The following is a 22,715-nucleotide window of genomic DNA, read 5'->3' as shown; positions in this document are numbered from 1 at the left end:
CTTAGAACCATCAATGACAGGTACCAATGTCTAGAATTATCAATGGCAGATACCAATGCCTAGAACAATCAATGTCAGGTATCAGTGCCAAGAACCATTAATGGCAGATATCAATGCCTAGAACCATCAATGGCAGATACCAATGCCTAGAACAATCAATGTCAGGTATCAGTGCCAAGAACCATCAATGGCAGGTACCAATGCCTAGAACCATCAATGGCAGATACCAGTGCCTAGAACCATCAATGGCAGATGCCAGTACCTAGAACCATCAATGGCAGGAACCAATGCCAAAAACCATCAATGACAGGTACCAATGTAGAGAACCAGGAGCTTTTGACACTCTAAATGATGAGGTGATTGCTGTGACTTTAATATCATCAGCTCTTAATACTGAGTTTACTAAACTCTGTGTGCTATAAATATTCTCTGAGTTGTACTGAAGTCCCCCCACCCCACCCCAGGCACCATACCACTATGGAGGTATCTGAAATTTCAGAGGCAGAAACATAAATTATATAAAATTAATATTTAAAATGATTTTTAGAATAGAAATGGGGGAGGGAGTCTATTGAAGGCTGGAGAGATGGCCCAGCCGTTAAGAGCCCTGGTTGTTCTTTTAGAGGTTTTGAGTTCCATTTCCAGCAACCACATGGTGGTTCACAACCATATATTGGGATCGAATGCCCTCTTCTGGCACAGATAGAGTACTCATACATAAAATACATAAACAGTTAGAAAGAAGAAACAATAAAGGTTTTCACAGATAGAGCTACACACAAGATACAGGGTCACGACCTGGAAACAACCTAAACCCGATTCAAAAGGAAATGACTGAATAAATGATATGAAGCTATGCTGAACAATTTTTACAACAGTTAGAAAGTAATGAATCCTAAAATAAATAAATAAATAAATAAATGTTCACTTTGCAAAAAAGCAAATTGGCAGGGATATCTGTGTGTGTTCCTTTGTAATTATGCACCACATATATGCATAGATCCATTTATCTTAAATATTATTTGGCTATATCAAATATATGCATAGAAAGTGGGCTAGGGCAGATATCAGACCACCAGATTCTTTAATGGTTATCTCAGAGGTAGAAGTGAATCCCTGCACTATTAAAAAGAGTGACACGTGTTACTGTGAAACCCTGCTTCTTTTTTATTCTACTATGTATATTCATGTTTGCCTGCATGTATGTCCTTGACCTCCATGCCTTGACTGCAAATATCTGTGTTCAAAGTCAAACTCAGTTTGCCAAATCTCAACATACCTAAGCTATGGTCCTGAATACAGCTGTCCTCACTTTCATTCCAAGTGACACTCTTTCAGGCTTGGCTGGCAACCTCAGTCCTTGAACTTTCTGTGTCATCCCAACAGAAGTAAAGTGCCATCTCATTACCCCCCCCCCTCCCCAGCCCCACCTGAACCCCGAGCTCAACTGCAGGCCAGGAAGTGCTCTGTACTAAGCTGAGCTGTACTATACCCAAACTAGCATGATTTTATGCTAAGAAGGTAAAAAATCTCTCTCTCTCTCTTTCTCTCTCTCTACAGGGTTTTTCTGTGTAGCCCTGGCTGTCCTGGAACTCACTCTGTAGATCAGGCTGACCTTGAAGTCAGAGATTTAGCTGCCTCCAGGTACTAGGATTAAAGGCATGTGCCAACACCATCTGGCTTAAATAATCTTTTCTTAATACTTCAATTCCATCTTTTGTGAATTCCTTGACCCATTTTACTGAATTGTCTTCTTTTTCTTTTTCCTGAAATGCAGTTTTTGTTTGTTTATTTGTTTTTATTTTGGGCACTAACCATTGTCACTTATGTATACCACATGGCCACACTTCCCTTTTTATGTTTTTCTGACGTAATCAGATACCTAAATCTGAAAATTTCATCCAGCCCAATAATCCTTTTATGGCTTGTATTTGTCAAGCTTAACAAACTCACTGTGAGGTTTGGAGATATGGCTCAGCAGTTAAGAGCACTGACGGTCCTTTCAGAGGACCCGAGTTCGATTCCTAGCACCCATATGGTAGCTCACAACATCTATAACTCTAGTTCCAGGAAACCTGACACTTCTTCTGGCCAGGCATGCACAGGCATATATGCAGATAAAACACCCATATACATTTAATTAGGACAAAACCAAGCTCATAGTGCACCCTTCAGTCACAAAGACAAACTGACATGTTTGTGCAAGCTGTTCAGTTCTGCTGCTTTACTTTGATAGCTTTACAGGCTTATCTCACAGGGTTCATGTGGACGTTTAGTACCTGGATAATCAATGTTTCTAGCACCTTTTGTTGACAGCTCCTTCTTTTACTGATCGATCATGCCACCTCTGTCACATCCCACAGGTACTGAATATAATTACCTGTCTGTGAGCTCTTCCCATTCTGCCCCAGTGACCTAACTGTTGACAACACTGTCTTAATCATTTATGGCCATCTGCCTCCCCTTCTTGACTTTCAAAATTACCTTGGCTACGTTGTCTCTTCATTATACATTCTAGAATTGCTTTTATGTTTCCTTTCTTGTGCGTGGCTTTTAAACAAAATATCACTCAATTTCCTGAATGGGCCCCAAAAGAGATTATGATAGGTAATTTTAACAAGGCTTTAGGAATATCAAGATCCATGTGATAATTCTTGAAATGTAGATTTAAAGGTTTTGTTTTACTGCCTCTCTCTTCGCTGTTGTAAATTATTTTCTTGTAAAAGATAAAATATTTGAGGTGAAATATCTAGTTATTCAGTGCCGTAAGTCATTGAAATCTGTAATTTAAGGCTTGTGGGGTGGTGAAAAGCGTTTCTAATCTTCTATTCGTGGTGATCATAGCCACAGGACTTAACATTCTTTATTATCTTTAGTTCCTACTTCCATCTAATTAGTTTCCCCAACACTATTTCCCAGCACTTTTTCTAGATGTTATTAATAGCCATGTCTGGGGGAGAAAGTTACAAATTTAAATAAAAATTTAATTTGATGTGTAGTAGAGCTCTCACTTAGACTTTTATAAAGAACTTTATATTTAAAAAATGCTCTCAGTAGTATTTGTGAGTGTTTTCCTATGCTGGGGGAGCATGCTCTACTAGAATTAAGAGAACAATAGAGATGATTAAATTTTGCTCAAAGATCATTCCTGGGTGTGGATTTTCAGCTCTGTTCAAAGTGACAATGGATTGGCTTTTGTTTCTGGATACCTCAAAGGTGAAGCAAAGTTTGTAAACAACTTAGAATTATATTTGTTGTGAAGACCCGGATCCATGGAGGGGGGAGATGGACCTTAACTTCCAAAAAAAAAAAAAAAAAAAAACAAAACGGAGATCCATTTAAAACGAGATAGTCTTTCCTATTGCCTTACTTTGAATTAAGGTAGACTTCTGAAATTGATTCAAGGCCTTAAAAAAAACTGATTTAAAAATTTTATATGCAGGTATATTGTATGCGTGCAAGTACCTGTAGAGTCAGAAGAGGGTGCCAGACTATCTGGAGCTAGAGCCATTAGCAATTGTGAGGGCCCAGCATGGGTGCTGGGAATCAAACCAATGCCCTTGGAGAGAGAGCAGGAAGTGTACTTCAATGCTGAGCCATCTCTCCAGCCCCCAAATTGAGTCCTCTTGAAACTGTTTGGGAGACTTGTCTAGCCTCTAAGGCAGGCATTCCACAATTTAAATGAGAAAATAAAGCTAGGATTAAACAGTGTACTGCAATCGGGTCAGACATCAGCCTACTTTCTCTAGGCCTGTGTTCCACCCCACAGACAAAATGATGCTAAAAACCCAAATGGGCCACAGGCCTTTGCAGCTGGCTGTGATGTGAAGAACAACTCCAGAATAAAAGAGGGTTCTGCCTTAGCAAAGTGCTTCTTTCTTCTCCAGCCCCTGCCTGGAGGTGCAATAGAGAACCTTAATTTACTAAAACAGCACAAGTGGCTGTTAACCCTTTACAGGGTGCCTTCATTTCTCTCAATAACACGCCTGGCTGGGTGATGCTCTAACTTACAATAGGTAAAGTCTATTTCAGGGAGGTGTGTCATCTTAAGTCTCACTCCATGGTGCCTTACCATGCTGATCTGCTAATATGTCTCATGGCCACACCACACCCTGCCCCATCCCCATCCCCATCCAGGAGGGAGAGTAATTCTTGGGAAAGGGTAAAGCCCAGGAGTGACTATTTTACATCACCTGACACCTCACCTGCACTTTCTCAGATATCATCTGGTATTATAGCTGTCCTTAAAGGAATTTTAGGGTTAGGATCAATGGTCATGATAATGTTAATAGGAATCTATCTGGTACTTAAAGGTATTATATACCATATATACAAAAATGAGATGAGCAGGCCTCTAGACTGGCAATCAGGCATGACTTTATAACTATCTATCTCTCCAAGTTTTGTTTCTTACCCTGTCAGAATCTTCCATTTTTACCCCACCCTACTTGAATCATAGAGGATTCAAGAAAACTTAGAAGAACAAGAAAAGGAGAATGTGTGTCCTTTTTCCATTTAGAATGGAGAATAGATAGCGGGAATGTACAGAACAGAACTTAATGCTTGGGGTAGTGGTTCTCAACCTGTGGGTTGCATATCAGATATCCTGCATAGCAGATATTTATATTAGGACTCATAACAGGAGCAAAATTACAGTTACGAGGTAGCAAAAAGTGATTTTATGGTTGGGGGGGTCATTACAACATGAAGAATTGTATTAAAGGGTCATAGCATTGGGAAGGTTGAGAAACACTGGCTGACATGCTAATGAGAAATAAGAAAGCCACCTAATGTGCCTTAGCAGAAGGCAAATGGCATGGCCTCCTTTTGAAAGGCAAAACACACAGAGAAAAAGGGCATTTCGTATTCTCCTAAGCTTGAAACGCATATGGCGGTTAGTTTATAGTGTCAGCTTGCCAACCTTGAATCACCTAGTGTGGTGGGCTGAAATGAAAATATCCCCCACAGTCTGAGGCATCTGAACACTTGGTTCCCAAATGGTGGCACTATTTGGGGACGATTTAGGTCGTCCAGCCTTGCTGGAGGAAGTACGTCACTGGAGGAGGGCTTTGAGATGAAAAGATTCTTGTCACCTCTAGTTCACTCTCTCTGCCACCATGCCTGCCACCTTCTGCCATAATGTCTCCAACTTTATGCGTCCTAACCATCTAGAACTTTAAGCAAAATAAACTTTCTTGCCTTGGTCATGGTGTTTTTATCACATCAGCAGAAAATTAACTAATTCACTTGGCAACACAGCCTCAATTGAGGAATTATTCCTATCGGGCTGTTTTGATTGTTACTTGATGTAGGATTGTGTATGGAATTCTCTTGATTGTTAATCGATGTAGGAAGAACCCAGCCCATTCAGGAGGCACCATTCCCCGAGCAGGGAGTCCTGAATTACACAGGACAGGATCAAGGTGGATGAGAGCCACAACAGTCATCATGGGTACAACCGTTTCTCTCTGATTTTAACCTTGGATGCGATGTGGCTAGCTGCTTCGCTTCCTACTTGACTTCCCTAAAATGATGGGCCGTAATCTGTAACCCTAAACCAAGTAAACCCTTTCTTCCCTAAGTATTTTTTGTCAGAGAAATGAAACTAGAACACCCACCATCCTTTCTACCGGTCAGTGTGAAGAGAGACATCTGTGACACCCTGCCTCTCACCTAGAACCTATGAACTATGGAGGGTAGGATGTTTGAACAGGTAGCAGCAAGGGCTGGGGTTGGGCCTGACCTTCAGAGAAAAAGATGGATGCAGGATCTGCTCTACACACTGGTTTTTTTTTTTTTTTTTTTTTTTTTTTTTTAAGTGAGAAAAGAGAACAAAGGTATCCAACCTGCAAACCTTGACTCTCCCTGGAAAAGAAGGATTGAGGTGGCAGTCTGCCGGGTACCACCCATCAGAGGGTGGCAGAAGCTCTGGGCTCCTTCTGCGCTCTGGGATCCGATCTGGGCTGACCTGGTTTCTGCTCTAATGGAGGAGGAGTGATCCTGTGGAACCCATCCTGTTGAAGGAAGTGGATGAAGGCCTGAAGCCCAGTGATCCCATGCTTCCAGGCTTCGCCAGATGATCAATGGCTCTCAATGCTTTTGCCGTCAAGGCCCCAGAAAAGGAAATGTCAAATGTGATGGAGATGATGCTGGCTGTCAGTAAAGCTGGCGTTGACTCCTTGTGCACATGGCAGCACAGTGGATGGCCAAAACACTCCACTTTGAATAGCAATGTATAGGAACAGTGGAGACACAGCATCAGCATCTAAAGTCCATCTAAAGAAGCTGAGTGTGAACTGTGGGTAATGAGAGTTGGAGGCAGAGGGACTTCAAACTGAAGGTCAGCCTGGACTTCTGTAGTGAGTTTAAGAGGCTATTTAAAAAATAAGAAAGCCTGTCTTGAGAGAACAAGAAAGAGCTTGAGTGAGTATACCCTACAAGGCAGCTGTGTGGGGGTCATGTGACTAGATAAAGCGAAGGGCTAAGCTTTTCCAACTCTTCAGCGCTTTCCTCCACTGTAGTCCCTCTATCTTTTATTCAGTGGGGTCAGCTACTATGCACTAACCCCAAGGAGCCAGTCTTGATCTTGACCACTCAGATACATGATTCTGCCGTCTTCAGTTTCTATCGGTCCCTTCCTTTGAATACAGCCTCATCTTGGGAGTCAGAATAGGGATTCCCCCCCAAAAAAAATCCCCAAATATTTACGGATTATTAAGCAATCAAGGGCTGAAACATCTCAAAGAATAACTTAGTCACACAGGAATCTTCTATTTTCTCCCTGGTGTCAGCTAAGTTAGCTTTCCTTCACAGTATTTGCTCACAGAACAGCCAGCTCTGACAGGAAATTCTTCCTCATATTGTGTAGAGACCCATTGCCCTTAAAGTTCTGTCCTCAGAGGCACATTCCTCTCCTGGGACTTCTGTGAACACTCCGGCAGTTCTTTCCACTGCTACTTTCTACTTTGAAGTTTTCCAGTCAGGGCTTGGAGACAGCTCCACTGGTAAATTGCTTGCTATGTGAGCATGAGGAACTGAGTTGAAACCCCCTGCACCCAAAGCCAGGTGTGTTAGTAAGCTCAGGCTGGGGACACAGAGACAGGTGAATCCCTAGGGCTTGCTGGGTCAGACAGCCTAGGCTAAGGGGTGAGCTGCAGGTCTTAAAAAGGCTGTCTTAAAAAGAAATGGTGGACAGCACCAAGGCAATGCCCAAGGCTGACTGCTGTCCAGATGCTCACACACGTACTTGCCAAAATACACACGACAAATGTTCAAGCCTATAATAGAAAAGAAATAATAAAATCACATGCAAATGCCTTTCTTCTATGTACAAATCACTATGTACAAATCCTATGAAATATCTGCTTCTTCACCTGCCCTAACTTTTCTCCCATGAATTATTTGAGAGAAGACTGTAAACATAAAGATGTCACCCCTGATATTCTGGCATCTGTCTACTGAAATGGCATTCTTATTCTCTACCTAAACAAGCAAAGTTTACAAATAAAATCCTCACGTTTCCTTAGTTGCCATTCCCCTCAATTTCTTTAAAATTAGAATTGTTTTAAATGTGTTTATTTTTGTGTGTATTGTCTCTATGGGGGGTATTTTTAATCTCACTTTTAAAAAATCAAATGCACATACCACATTTATTTGCTAATGTCTCTTTTAATCATATGTATGTATGTATGTATGTATGTATGTATGTATGTATGTATTTATGTATGTATGAGGCTGACTTGGAACTCAGAATCCTCCTGTCTCTGCTTCCTGAGAGCTGAGGTTACAGGTGTCCACCACATCTGGCTGTTTTAGCTTTTTTTTGAATGTAAAGTTTTCTCCCAGCCTCTTTGTGTATTTCAAGGCATTATTCTCCAGAGCCCACTCTACCATCTAAGCACTGGGTATGCAGTTGACTGCACCATCTGGAGACACCCTGTCAGGCTCTTGCTGGTCATGATAGATACGGTGACCATTTGATGAAGGTGGTAACTCCCCCTTGTGCAACTAAAAACTCTTCTATGGGGTGCTCTTTTAAGGCCATACAAGTATCATCTCCCCAATAACTCTGCAGAAGTGGTAACTGTCACCAATGATCCTTACCTCAGTCACCAACTCCACTGAAATCTGCAGAATGATGGATTTAAAAAATTCCAATGTTTTCATCCAGCCAGGCATGCTGGTACATGCTTTTAATCCCAGCACTTGAGGCAGAGACAGGAGTCTCTCTATCAGTTTAAGAGCAGCCAGGGTTACATAGTGAGATCCTGCTTTAAATATATTCATACATAAAATATATACACAAATATATTTAAAACCCATTATCTTATTTTTTAAAATTACTCAAAATCACCCCAAATTTGTTTGGCCATCCTCCTAAACCCACTATGTGCATGCATGTGCATGTGTGCGGGCACATGTACATGTGAGAAGAGGCCAGAATCAACATCAGGTGTCTTTATTGATTGCTCCCATCTTTTTTTTTTTTTGAGACAGGGTCTCTCACTGGCCCTGGAGTTCTCTGAATGGCTAAGCTGGCTTGTCAGTGAGCCTAGGGGTCCTCCTATCTTCACTTTCCCAGTGCTGGGGTAACAACAGTCCATGTGGCCATGCCTGGATTTCGTTTGTTTGTTTTAAGACAGGTGCTAGCCCAGGTCCTGATGTTCGAGCAGCAAGCTCCTTATGGATCGGGCCACCTTCCCAAAGCCTCCAGGTTATATGTTTTTTTTTTTTTTTTATGATTCCTTCAGTTGGGCACTTCCTAGTTTTTTGTTTTTAGAGGAAGTCAAGACTCATTTTGTACTTTTTCCTTCCCAGACCTGAAATCAGCAATGCCTCCAACTTTTAGGACTATGATTATGTAGGGGACAACAACTATAAGAACAATCCTTCTGGTCTCTTATGTGTCAATCTCCAGGTTTTTGAATCCAGATCCTATTACCTACCAATTACATTGGCTACATTGTCCCAGTCTTCCCTTGATTTAGCTATGTTTCCCTCTACCTGTCTCAAATCAGTTGCTGCATCTGGAACCAGAGAGCCCCAGCTTGCCTGTTCGCCAGAAATACCAGAGGCCTTGATTAACAAACACATAGTCTTCAAGGACCCACTCTGCATTTCCAGAGTAAGCTCTCTGGGATGGGGAGTGAGATTCTACTTTGTTTTTAAAGCTGATCACCTGATATCAATCTATCCCAATCTATCCACTCCGTGGTATACCGTGTTTTTTTTTTTTGTTTGTTTTTGTTTTTTTTTTTTTTAAGGTCTGTGACCCAGAGCACTCAGGCTCTCCTCAACAGTACCAATCTTTGGGGGATGTGGGAACAAGCACAGAGTTTCCCCTCATGCTAAACCTACAAACATCTTTTAAAAGCATCCTACTTAAAATTCTACCCCCTCCTATTTTTTATATGTCACTTATGTTTTAGAGTAAGGATCTGTGTTTCAGTAAAATTTATACTCCTCAATTCATCTCAATCCTCAGTGTGCCAAGAGTCTCATCAATCTTGGTTTATACTATTTGGACTATTTTTAAAATTTACTCTTTCATTTTGCAGCACCATGGACCAAGTGGATGGCTTAGCAGGTAAAGGAGCTTGTAGCCAAGCCTGAAGACCCAAGTTACCAGGGATCTGCAGGGAAGGAAAGAACTGACTCCCAGAAATTTTCTTCTGAACTCACAAGGTCTGCGCCATGTGATAATCCAACTTTACATGATCCATAGATAAAGTATGCTCTCAAAGTTCTCTTACATTGTTTCTCTTCTTTTTAAAAAACTGTATTTGAAAAAAAAAAAATCAAACTCAACATGGCCTAGCATGTACAGTGCTTGCCACTAAGCCTGATAACCCGAGTTTTTGATCCAAAGAACACAGTAGGAGAGAACTAACTCGTGCAAAGTTTACTCTGATCTCCATACCCACATCAAGCCACGCCTACCCACACAATGCACACACATATACACCCACCACATGCAGGCATACACACATGCACACCCTCATATATTCACGCTCATATATACGCACATCTACACACATGTATACCTACCATATTCCACCAGCCACATGCACACACACAGGCACACCCACCAAATGTACACTAGCCACATGTACACACACACATACTCACACTCCAGGCACATGCCCATCCATCACACATGTACACCCCCACACATAAATATATAATAATTTAGAAAATTTTTATGTCTGTCAAGACTTAGAACCAGTCATATGTAGAGGACAAATTATAATGTATATCTTATACCTGAAGAATGGCCAATATTACAGACACTCAGCTACATTCTGCTTTCAGATAAACTCTCACTAATTTGACTGACAACTGGGAGTTCTCAGAGATTTATATTCTGACTCAGGGAACTCAATACAAGATAGGATTGGACTCTTTGAAAAAGCATTAGGGTATAGTTTACCAGTCAACCTAATAAATATACTACTACCCCTTTACCAATTTCCACAAAATAAAATGTAAAGAAAGAGTAGTGAAGTGCAGAATGAGAAAGTAATAGTAGAAAAATTATAGTTTTCTAGGAACTGATTGAAAATATCTAGAATAGCCTGCCAGTCTTATCTAACAGAGAAAGAGATAAAGTCAGTTTCTACCTTCTCAAGTTTGAAAGGATTTTTAGAAATGTTCTTTGGTGCTGGTGAAGGTTAGGTTTTTTATTTGTTTGTTTTTTAATGCTTTGTAATTATAAAGAAAATTGTCAGGCTTTGTGGTGCATAGCTTTAATCCCAGTACTAGGGAGACAGAAGCAGGCAGATACCTGTGAGTTCAAGGCCAGCCTGGTCTATAGATCAAATTCCAGGAGAGCCAGGGTTACATAGAGAAACCCTGACTCAAACAAAACAAAATAAAATTTTCTGGGGCAAAATGGCTCAGCAGGTAAAAGTACCTGCCGTAGAATCCTGACAGCCCGGATTTGATCCCTGGGACCCACATAAAGATGGAAGGAGAGAATGGGCTCCCCATAATTGTCCTCTGACCCATGTATGTTGTAGCAGGTACCCCAACCCAACCCTGTAAGTATGAATCATTAACACACACACACAATGATAACATTTAAACACATTTCCTGAGTTTCTATGTTGTGTCTATGTTAATTAGGAAAACAGCCATGGGCTAGAGGCATAGCTCAGCCGTTACAGGCTAGGCTCACTACCAAAAATATAGGAAAACAGCTATGTGTATTTTTAAAATATTGGTTAGAAGGAGGAGAGGGAACTGAGTTGTTATAAAAGGAAGGGACTGAGAATGTTTATGAAGCTGTGTTTGTCCCTGAAAGGAATCCTCAGTATAAAACACTGTCCATGCACTCAGTCACGTCACAGGGTTTTTTTTTTTTTTTTTTTTTTTTTTCAGAGAGCGAACATTTCTCTTGTGAAGTTTCTCTGACTGCCATACCTGAGTTCAGTATGACAGTCTCCCTAAAAAGGACAGTTTCATTGCTCCCAAGTAGTTTTTCAAACAAGGAACTTTAAACAGAACCATTAAATACCGTAAACTCATACCTTGAAGAACGATGCTCTGGCTTACGTCGTTCGTTGTGATCTGTAAGAAAGAAGACAGTCACGTGTCAGCACAGGCGTTAAAGTCACAAGACAGAAGCTGGGTAGTCCAGCTGCCACACTGCTGGGTCTCACAAAGGACCATTTGCCATAGCTGTGTTTTTTCCTGTGCTCCTCATTGGAGTTGAGCTGATCCTTCTGACATGGGTGCCAAAAGCACGCAACACAGAACACATAAAACTTTTTGATGGTTTGTTAAAATCTTCTACTGGGGAAATGTTATCATTGTCACGTGTCACTTTTCCATTTTAGAAGATTTTTGCTGTGTTAGAGGCTTTGCTGGGGGAGGAGGGCTTAGCTAAAGAAAAGTAAAGAAACTGAAAAGCCACAGATTACTCAGCTCCAAAAAATCATTCCATGACTCATGGTTGGCAGGAGATTCTAACAGAATGGGAGGGAGCAAAATGAGCAGCTGGCAACATCTGCAAATACACCCAAGATCAGCCTTAACTCTCTCCCGCCCAGAGCATTAAAGAAAGGTATGTGGATAATTAGCTATATATAATGTGGTACATATAAACTTTCCAGTTGTCACAACACAGAAAGATGGAGTTCTACGGATGAGAGAGCAGAGATGCTGTTAACTGTCCACAGTTAACGCCCTAAGATGTCAACTGTGCTCTGGTTGAGAAAGGCAGCTGTGTTTAGGGGCCTAACTTTCTCAAAAGTGATTTTCTAGACTGTTAGAAAATACTATGAATCAACCCGAAAACCACCTAATGAACGAGAGCCACAAAACACCCAAGCTGCTCATTTGATTCCGAGCAACAATTGTTCCCTGGTAAATGCTTCAAAATAAGAAAGGAGACTGAAGAAAGTCCAGTGTTATGCAAAAGTCAACACTGAAAGAAATAAACAAACCACAGTATAGTCCTACCCGACTTTAAAAGAAACCCGAAGGGAATACTATCAAAACACACTTCTCTGTAACATCATCTGAGTCACTGCTAACAAAGTAGAATTAAAAACAAAGCGAAGATTGGACGACAGCCCCTCGCCCCAATTTCATTGCTGGTGAAGCAGGAGAGGGTGCACGACAAGCCTGTACCCTAAGAAGAAAGAGGAGGAAAAGAAGACACACTCAGGTGCATGAATAGCCCATCTTTCTGCATTTGGGTTTATAACAATTAAAAAAAAGAAATGACCTATTTACTCACTGTGTGTGTGTGTGTGTGTGTGTGTGTGTGTGTAACTTTCGCAGGCATCAGATCTCCCCCTCCACTGTGTGTTCCAGGGACTACACTCAGTCAGCAGTCGTGCATAACAGAAACTCTCACCCACCGCAGCACTTTTACCCACTGACCATCTCACCCACTCAAGAAATGCCTTTTAAGACCTCCAAATATTAGTATACACTAAGACACTTTTCCCAACAAGTAGGAAGTAGACTCGTGTTAAAACGTGACTGTTTAGATGCTCTCTACGTGTACAATGCTATTATTTCTGGTTCTAATTTCTACACACCGAATGTTACTGTACCTTTAAAAAACTATCTTAATTTAGTCATTCCACTCCCTCCTTAAGCGAAATAACAGTAGACTTTCCACTTGTTGAGTATTAAAGTCATAGTAATACTCGGTATATTTTAGCTTGCTTGTTTTGTCAACAAAGGCAAAGCCAGAAACTTGCTAGAAGCAGTTGCCTAAAGCAGTAGCAGCTCTTACCTGTCTGTGGCTAGAAATGAGCTAAAACTCTGCCCTGGAAGTGGCTGTTCCAGTGGTGACCCTGGCTTCAGGCAGTTTGCTTATCTAGGCATGTGCTGCATGCTCCCTCACTAATCTTCCCAGTGGTACAACACACAGGAGGAGGGAGAAACAGAGTCATGAGTGAGCTGGTAAACAAGCCTCAGCATCCAAGGGCTTCCCTGCAGGGCCCATTCTGATTGGCAGATGGGCTATGACCAGTCTGCACATCTGGAATGTGGCCACTCAGGAAGCTGAGGGCTGGCAACTCTCCTCCATTCTTGCTTCAGACAGGAAATCCTATGGTCATTTCGGTACTTTCTGCTCTAAGAAAATACAAACGCCTTCCTTCCCGCAGTAGTGCACTGGTAAGTAAAAATCCAAGAAAATGACCCAATTAACTGTTAGAGGACATTTAAACATTTCCCACAAGTTCGCTTCGTGTTATGGATCAGATTCCAATGTGAATACATATGCAGTGTTTATAATGTGTTACTCCTAGGAGCACACTGTGATGAATTGAGGATACAGGCACGCTATCCATTGCGTACAATGTCCCCTGACTCTCAACTTTCAACAACAGGAACAAATTGAGACACAACACCCTCGCCTTGATCTTTTCCCCCAAAGAATACAGGTAAACTCAATTCACATTTGGTGGCCATGTCATCTTTTAGTTAGAATGCATATAACTATGTGGAATGTATCTGTGTGTTGTCTGTGTCTTATTTTCAAATACCCTTATAGTTTATGCACTTCTATTTTGAGCAAAGCAATTTTCACAACAGGGAAGACTATTGTGCAACTGTCAAGAAATATATTGTGATTATTTCAGTCCAAAAGCCGAGACTGAAGAAAACAAGCCACCAAGAGCAGAGTCACGCTCTACTCTCTTGCCAACAGAAAAAACAAAACAAAACAAAACAAAACAAAAATACAGTTGGATAAAACCCTAAGAAGAACATGAACAGACTGACAGCACACATGGACATTTTATCTTGGCCATACACAATGTTTAAAGAGTATGAATTTCATTTATTTCAAATCAAATACTTTCTAATGTGTTCTCTGTGTCTGCCTTTCTTTCTCTCTTTCTTTCTTTCTTCCTCCCTTTCTTTTTTTTTTTTTAAACCCTCTCTAAATTTTAAATAATCAGAAAAGAATGTGTGTGAAGAACGAAGGTTTCTGGACTTATGCATATTTAGCAATGATGTGAATAACTACCAGCTCAAAGGCTTACCACTGAAGAGTCACTAAAAACAAAAAAGGCCCAACTATCTGTCAAATACTGCAATACCACAGAATGCATCTCAAAATTAAACCTTAGAATGCACCAAGAAAAGTGTGATGGTTTAGGTTATGCAAAGGCTAAATGTGTGCCCTCCATGTGAAGGTCTGCATGGTTGGATTTGGTAGCTATAATGCATAACCACATAAAGCCTGCTGGTTTTGAAGCCTCACTGTTTCAGAGGGTAAGGCCCTGATCATCAATGGAGCATGGCAGTGGGCAGACAGACATGGTACTAGGGCAGTAGCTGAGAGCTTACATCCTGACCCACAAGTAGGTGGCAGAGAGCTAACTGGGAATGGGGTGCGCTTTTGAAATCCCAAAGCTCACTCCCAGTGATACACCTCCTCCAACAAGGCTACCACGCCTAATCCTTTCCAAACAGTTCCACCGAATGGGGACCAAGTATTCAAACATATGCGCCTATGGGGGCCGTTCTCATTCAAACCACCACATGTGATCCAACGTTTATGTGCTTAGATGGTACACCACTTGGGACCCCTCTGACAAGGGCAGCTTTTTGGGAATGACCTCACAGACCCTATCACTCCAGGTGACTCTGAATCTAAGATGACAAACACTTTGAAATGAAGATGACAAGAATGCAAATGTCATCTTTTGCCTTAGTTAAAACTTAAGAAGAATGGCCAGAATCTGCTGTAAGATATTCAGGCTTTGATGATTTGACTTTGATCACATAACTCGAAAGGAAAATCAAAACTCATTGAGTAGAGACTAGCTCTCTTTAGTAACTGAAGTCAGAAGGGAAAGGCCTTTCATTGTTCTTTCACATTAGGGAGAAGACTCCATCTCCAGAATGAACACAGGATAAACTCACAGCAGAGTGGGAAGCAGTGTGAAGGGAATCTTTCCCACACTGCACTCTAGAGTGTCAAAATGTCTCTGTGATGGGAAAAAATCTTTAAGAGATTCTGTATCATGCTCCTAAGCATCACCATCAAGTTCTGGCATGGGTGTTTGTATGTTTGGTTCAATGATCTTCAACCTGTATGTCGTGACCCTTTGAGGGTTGATCAGCCCTTTCACAGGAGTCACCTAAGACCATTGAAAAACACAGATATGTACATTATTATTCATGACAGTGCCAAAATTACAGCTATGGAGTAGCAATAACAATAATTTTATTGTAACAAGTACGGTTTTTCTGCCTGCCGCTTGTTCTTGTCCCGCCGCCACGCCGCCAGCCCCAAATAACACACAGAGACTCTGTATTTGATACAATACTGTTGGCCCAGTTACTTGTTTCTTATCGGCTAGCTCTGCCTTTAATTATTAACCCATTTCTGCTGATCTATGTATCTTCACATGGCCTTCTCTTACCGGGGAGGCGGCTGGCGTCCAGCTCTCTCCTGACTCTCCATCTTGACTCCTCCTTCCTACTTCCTATTTCCTCCTTGTCTGCTAGTCCCTCCTATCTTCCTTTCCTATTGGCCAACAGTGCTTTATTATTAACCAGTATGAGAAACATATACAGAATGACATCTCCCATCACAATAACAATAATTTTATGGTTGGGGTCACCACAACATGAGGAACTGTATTAAGGGTTGCAGCTTTGAGAAGGTTGAGAATCACTGGTTTAAATTTTATATGCATGTGTGTGGTGTGGTGTATGCATGTGGTGTATGTGTGTGGTATGTATCTCTTTCTCTTTCTCTGTGCGTGTGTGTGCGCGCGCGCGTGTGTACATGTGTGTGTGTGTGAGTGTCTATTTTGAGACAGAGTCTCACCATACAGCTTTGGCTGGTTTGTAATTCTCTGTATAGACCATACCAGCCAAGAACTCAAAGGTCTGTTTGTCTTTGCCTCTCAAGTTCACCACCATGCCTAGTGTTCTTTAAAGTCTTACTATGTTGCCTATACCTGTCTCAAATGATACCCCAACCTCCCTAGTAGGTAGGATTAACAGACATGCACTTGCCTCCACATTCAAAAACATGGATCAATCCCATACAAATCCTTTAATCATTTAATATTAATGTAGGGGAACACACACACACACACACATATATGAAAAAGGTTTAGCCATGTGCTATTAAGGTGGCAATAGACCACCTACACTGGTGGTCCTAAATGATTTAATGGAGCTAAGAGATCCTATTTGAGACACCATGCCTCTTACATTGTCACAGTGTAATATGTTTGTAGGATTCTGCACAAACAAACCCAATGTGCTGTCACTCATGAAAGTGTAGCACATGCAATTAAGCAGGACACATACTAATGACTATGTAGATGGCTTAGATATTTATTGTCCTATATTTTTAATCATTATTTTAGGGTGTATTCCTTATCTGCAATACAAATTTACTATAGAACATCACATGGCAGCCCCATTCATCTTCCACCTACTTAGTAACTGATCTCCCTTACCTGGCCCTGCATCAGTCACTCAGTGATGTGCACATGACCAAGAAACTGCCTGGTGACACATTTTTCATACACATTATATCCCATCATTAGCCACCCAAGGTGATATTTGCCCAACAATGCTACTGCTTTTTTATTTACGATAAGCAGCTTAAATGAAACAATGAACCCATCCATTATATGACGGAACAAAAACATTCAGGGCTCATGAATCCTTGATGACTCTTTAAAAGATAGCAAACTGATTCCACAAAGATAGAGCATGGGTAGAATTTTACACGCTATATAGAGTTTCACAGGCTTTTTCTAAAACTTCAAACAAACAAACAGAAAACATACTAGGGTGTTTGGGACAGTTCAACAGGTCAAGGAGCTTGCTGCCAAGCCTGACAACCCAAGTCCCATCTGTGGGACCTCCTTGGTGGCAATAGAGAACCAACTCCTACAAGCTGTTCCCTGACTTCCACAAGTACACACATGAATGCATGTGCAACAAAGAAATGTAATGAAAAGAAATGCATTTTACATACATAGTTTTTAAGAATCCAGTGATTGTTCTCTGCATGTATGTAGACTGAGCTGGCCATGAATGCAGAGATCTGCCTGCCTTTGCTGCCCAGTTTTGTTTCCATGTGCCTGTAAAGTGACTTTTCTTCACTTTTGGGGGGTCCTACAGTGACTGGGATATTTTTTACTAAGTTTAGTTTTCCAATAACTAGTTTCTTTCCTTGAAGTGCTGGGGATCAAAGCCAAGGCCTAGCTCATACTAAGGAAGTAACTGCTCTAACACTGAGCCCACTCCCCATGCTGCAGCCCACTATTTCTTGTTGAACTGAGGTCATTAAAAGGCTAGGCGATTAAAGAGAACCTCTGCATAACTTCATCGGGACAAATTTAAGGCACACTACAGAGCAGTCTACATGATTGCTGACCTTTTTTCTAATTCTAATTAGAAACCCTAAACTCACTGAAGTGTAGCACCTTAATCACAGGGAAGGGAAATGAATATGCAAGGGAAGTTTGGTTTTCAAAACAGGATTGGTGATTCCATAGCAGCAGACTGTGCAATCTCTCTGCACCTGCCACACCCAGCCTTTCTACTCCCTTCTAGGGCTTATCAGTTCTGCCAGGGTGTTGTGTCCCGACTGGGTTTTCTGGTTCTGGCTTCTTCAGTCCTGCCATCTTGCTTACCAGCTATAGGTCTCTGAAAAACTACAAATCATGACATGCCATACCCCAAGAAAACTGAGATAACAGTGACATGTTTCACATGCTACCTGTGCTTTTAAGACCTCGTGAGCGTTAGCCAACATCATGTCAGAGGGCTACAGTGAACTAGCTGTAGTCACTAGTATAATGACTACACTAGCCTCCCAAATGCTAGTTATTTACCCCCAGCCAGTTTTCTCAGCTGTAAAAGGTGAGAGAATACTTCACAGTTTCTGTAAGGCCATATGAACTAAAAGAAGACTATAAAAGCTTACCTTAGTATCTACAAAAAAAAAAAAAAAAATTCAATTTATTACCACTTGTGTATGTGTTGGGAGGGCTTGCTATATTTTCATTATCTACCTATCCATCTGTCTACTTATCTATCTATCTATCTATCTATCTATCTATCTATCTATCTATCTATCTATATCCATCTGTCTACCTACCTACCTATCTATCTATCTATATCCATCTGTCTACTTATCTATCTATCTTTTATGCAGTGTCTAATATACTCCTGCCTTGCTTTGAACTTACTATGTAGCTGAGGATGATCTTCAATTTCTTCTGATCCTCCTTCCTCCACCTCCCAAGGGCTGGGATTACAGAATTCTATTCCTTTCTGTGGGGTGTTAGAGATCAAATCCCAGCCTACATGCAGGCTAGGTAAGCACTCTATCAAGTATATATGGGAGGGGTATGAGTGTGGTGTGTGTATGTGTTCACAGCTGTGTGCTTATGCGCATCCACCAGTGGAAGGCACGGACTCTCTCACTCTTTGACTGTTCCTTTGAGGCAGGGGCTCTCCATGAAGCTGGAGTTCACAATTTTCAGCTAGGCTGGCAGCCAGCAAGTCTCAGTGACCTTCCTGTCTTCTCGTGCCATCTCACTGGGGTTACAGGCGTGCACAGGAGCACCCTGGCTTGCTGCATGGGTATTAGGATCTAACTTAGGCCCTCACACTGGTAAAGCAAGCGCTTTTAATTACGAGTCATATCTAGAGGCCTCTTGTTTTGCTTTTTTGAGACAGGATGTTTTTTAGTCCAGCCAGGCCTCAACTTTATAATCCTGCCTCAGCCTCCCAAATGCTGGTATTATAGGTGCAAGCTAACATACTCGGCTGTTGTTCCTTAAGATGAGGTATTTCTATATTGTCTAGGCTGCTCTCAAACTCCTAGGCTCAAACAATCCTCAAGAGCCACTTTCTCCACAAATCAGACACTGATTTTTCTTTCTTTTCTTTAACACCCTTCTATTAGTTTCCTCTTATTTCATTCTTAATAGCAAACAACACAAAGGTATTAACACATAGTTCAGAGGCAAGATGTCAAAAGTGCAACTCTTTGGATAAAACTAAGGTTTCTTAAAGGCTTTGTTACTTCTGGAATCTAATTTATTCACTTCCTTGCTTTTCCTTTTCTTCTCCTTGAAGTTATTTGCATTCCTTAGCTTATGGTCTCTTCCTCCAATAGTGGGGTGTGTATGTGGTGTGTGCATGTGCACGCTGTGTGTTGTGCACACACATGTACATGGAGCCAGAGATTGACATTGTGTCTTTCTCTACTGCAGTCCATCTCATTTTTTATAATTGTTTATTTTAATAGTTTTTACAATTTTACATTATAATTATATAACTTCATGTGTTTTTAATTTTTATAATTATTTTATTTATTTTGTGTGGGGGAGTCCATGTGTAACATGGTGTACATATGGAGAGTCCTGAGATTTGTACTTGGGTCATTAGGCTTGGTGGTAGGCACCTTTACCCACTGAGCCATCTCATGGGTCCTCTCCATCTCTTGAACAGGGTCTCTCACTGAATTTGGAATTCATTGATTTGGTCAAGCTGGTTGGCCAATGATCTCCAGGGACTTGCCTGTTTCCATGTCCCAAGCATTGGAATGATACATGTACCTCTGTGGTGGGTTTTTATGTGGGTATTGAGGATTCACCCCAGATCCTCAGGCTTGCACAGAAGTCAGCCATAGCCTCAGACCAACAGGGCAGCACTTCAGAATGCCTTTCTGACTCTGGCTTTTTCTCCTACCTCTTTCTTTAAATATCAGTCATGGCTATAATGGGGTGGAAAAGATCTTTCAGTATAATTTTCTTTGTAAGATGACCAACTGACCAGAGACATTACTCCTCCTTTGCTACAGAATGAGACAGCCGGTTCCAGGAATTAGGGTGCAGATCTTTGTGGGGAAGGCAAGAGCATTATTTTGCCCAAATCACCTCATCTAAATGCCACATTCCATCCTATTCACTCAATACTTAGCTCACAACAGTATGTATATATTTCTCTGTATGGCTTTTGGCACAGGTCTTTTCCATTTACCCCAAGTATTGTGCTTGATGAAAGCAAGGAAAGTCTTAGGTCTCACCCAGCCAGCTACTGGGAATGTCTGCGATAATGGGACTGCCTAGTGCCCTCCCCACCCCGAATCCCTTATACTGTACAGATACTCATTATCTCACAGATAAACCCAATACTGCTGAAAAATACATCTAAGGATGCCCATGCCATCTTTTGCTTTCCATGAACATAATAACAAATTTTAAAAATCACCTCTGCTCTAAAGCGGCCCACTTTTAGTCTACCCTCTTGCCTCAGAGCAGCACTCAGAAAAACGGGCGACAAATATGGACGACAAAACTGAAGAGCTATTTAGCGGGTGGGATGCCTCTTTTTAAACACTTTTAAAGTGTTTCAACTGGCTCATTTTGATTGTGGAATTCAACTGAGTGTTCATCAGGCTGGCTATGACCTGAGCGTTTTTATGTTGGTCCTTTCAGAGAATCCAGGCCCCCTGCATTTCCCCCTTTCACCCACAGTGAGTGGCAGGGGCTTTAGGAAAATGGACATTTCACCTGTGCTACTGGCAGGGAGAGAGTAGAAATGGAAACTGGCTCAGTGACAGGCGTCATCCATCCTCCTTGCTGCTCTGACTCAGGCTATCCAATGATTCTCTCACCTTATTGATTATTTTCTCTCAAAGCTCTTACAGCATCTCTTTGTCACATCCATTTATTTACTGTGTGTGTTAAGACTTTTTGCTGTTGTTTTGAGACAAAGTTTGTTATGTAGCCCAGGCTGGCCTGGAACTTATAATCCCCCTGCCTCAGACCCTCAAGTGCTAGCATTACAGGTATGCAGCACCATGCCTGCTCCTCATTAGCATATGCTAATTGTGCTCTCAAATGTATTTCATTGTGACATAACATACGTTGATCTCAAAAACAAAAAAAAAAAAAAATCATTGTTAATTTGCCATTTTGAGATAAGGTCTCACTATGTAACCCTGGCTGCCCCTAGAATTAGGTAGACCAGGCTGCCTCAAACTCATACAGATCTGCCTGCCTCTATCTCTCTGGTGCTGGGATTAAAGGCATGCACCACCACACCTAGCTCAAAATTATTTTTTTTTTTTTAGCCCTCAAGGGTTCCAAATCAGGGCAGTGGTGGTGCTTGCCTTTCATCTCAGCACTCAGGAGACAGAGGCAGGTGCATCTCTGTGAGTTTGAGGCCAGCCTGGTCTACAGAGCGAGTTCCAGGACAGGCTCCAAAGCAGCACAGAGAAACCCTGTCTCAAAAAAACAAAACAAAAAGAGTTCCAAATCACTTTCCTGAGTAGGCTGAATGGGTGACACAGAGGAAGGAACTAAATAGATTAAATATAAGAATTTCATCTCTGTGGAATTGTTAAAACCTCCCATTATATTGTAGAACAATACAAATTTTGTTCATGCAAATACAGGAAACAAAAATTAAGGTTGTTATTTCAGGTGCAAAAAAGGATGGAAACATCGATAGCCACATGTTGCCTTTTCAGCTGTTAGAGTTTTTAAAAAAGGATGAAGTCTTTAAATTTCCCATCTCCTGGTCCTAGTTCTGAGTGTTACAAGATCTTGTAACAAACACCAGCGCTTTCCTCCTGCACAGCTGACTCTAAAGAGAGTAAACACTAGGGACCAGACCAGTATAGCTAAGAGATACCTTCACTTGTGGAGAAGCTGGGTGCACCAGGACCACACTATTCCAAACACCAGGCCAGGCCCAGGGCTCCAGTGAAACAAACAGCTGGCTCTCAAACCATCTCAAGGATGAGAATTCTTGTGACCTGCATTTTCAGGTTCAGGTGTTTATCCACAGTGGGGCAGTCTTGACCTCTAATCTAGAGTGACTTCTGAAAACAACCTTTTAATCAAGAAAAGATAAAGCCATGTATGAGCCCTGCTAACGTATCCTACCTAGGGACAGGAATGTATTTTCTATACATCTACAGCCTCCTGCACACTCACACCCACTCATCTCCTTCCTCTCCATTAACTTCCACCCAAAGTTTCCTTTAAAAGAACACAGAAACACAAGCAGAATTCCCAACTGGCTCATGCTGTTCATCCCCGTGTAGACATCTAAGTGCTCAGAGTCGCTGAGTGTGAAAAAATGCCTAAGAGACATCTATCACTTTCGCTGTGAATCCTTGTTTGATCTTCTCCCAGGAGCAGAAATAACACCTGTCCTCGCCCTCATCTGTCCAGTGCTTAGCACCTCTC

The 22,715-nt window shown here is 41.5% G+C and overlaps 2 protein-coding genes across 5 annotated transcripts in view; one reads left to right on the top strand and one right to left on the bottom strand.

Moving 5' to 3' along the window:
- The window catches only part of Kirrel1 (kirre like nephrin family adhesion molecule 1), a 1,148,154-nt gene that overhangs the window by 1,065,797 nt on the left and 59,642 nt on the right, over positions 1–22,715 (top strand). The gene's annotated exons all lie outside the window — the stretch shown is intronic.
- Sh3d19 (SH3 domain containing 19) overlaps positions 1–22,715 on the bottom strand; it is a 144,686-nt gene that overhangs the window by 69,682 nt on the left and 52,289 nt on the right. The window contains exon 2 of the mRNA XM_051199379.1: positions 11,529–11,568. Coding sequence (XP_051055336.1) covers positions 11,529–11,568 — 40 coding nt within the window. The remainder of the gene's footprint in view (positions 1–11,528; positions 11,569–22,715) is intronic.

Source organism: Phodopus roborovskii, unplaced genomic scaffold (assembly GCF_943737965.1).
Source record: "Phodopus roborovskii unplaced genomic scaffold, PHOROB, whole genome shotgun sequence".
NCBI lineage: Eukaryota > Metazoa > Chordata > Mammalia > Rodentia > Cricetidae > Phodopus > Phodopus roborovskii.
Note: the sequence above shows the minus strand (reverse complement) of the source record. Positions and strands in the feature narration are given on the sequence as shown.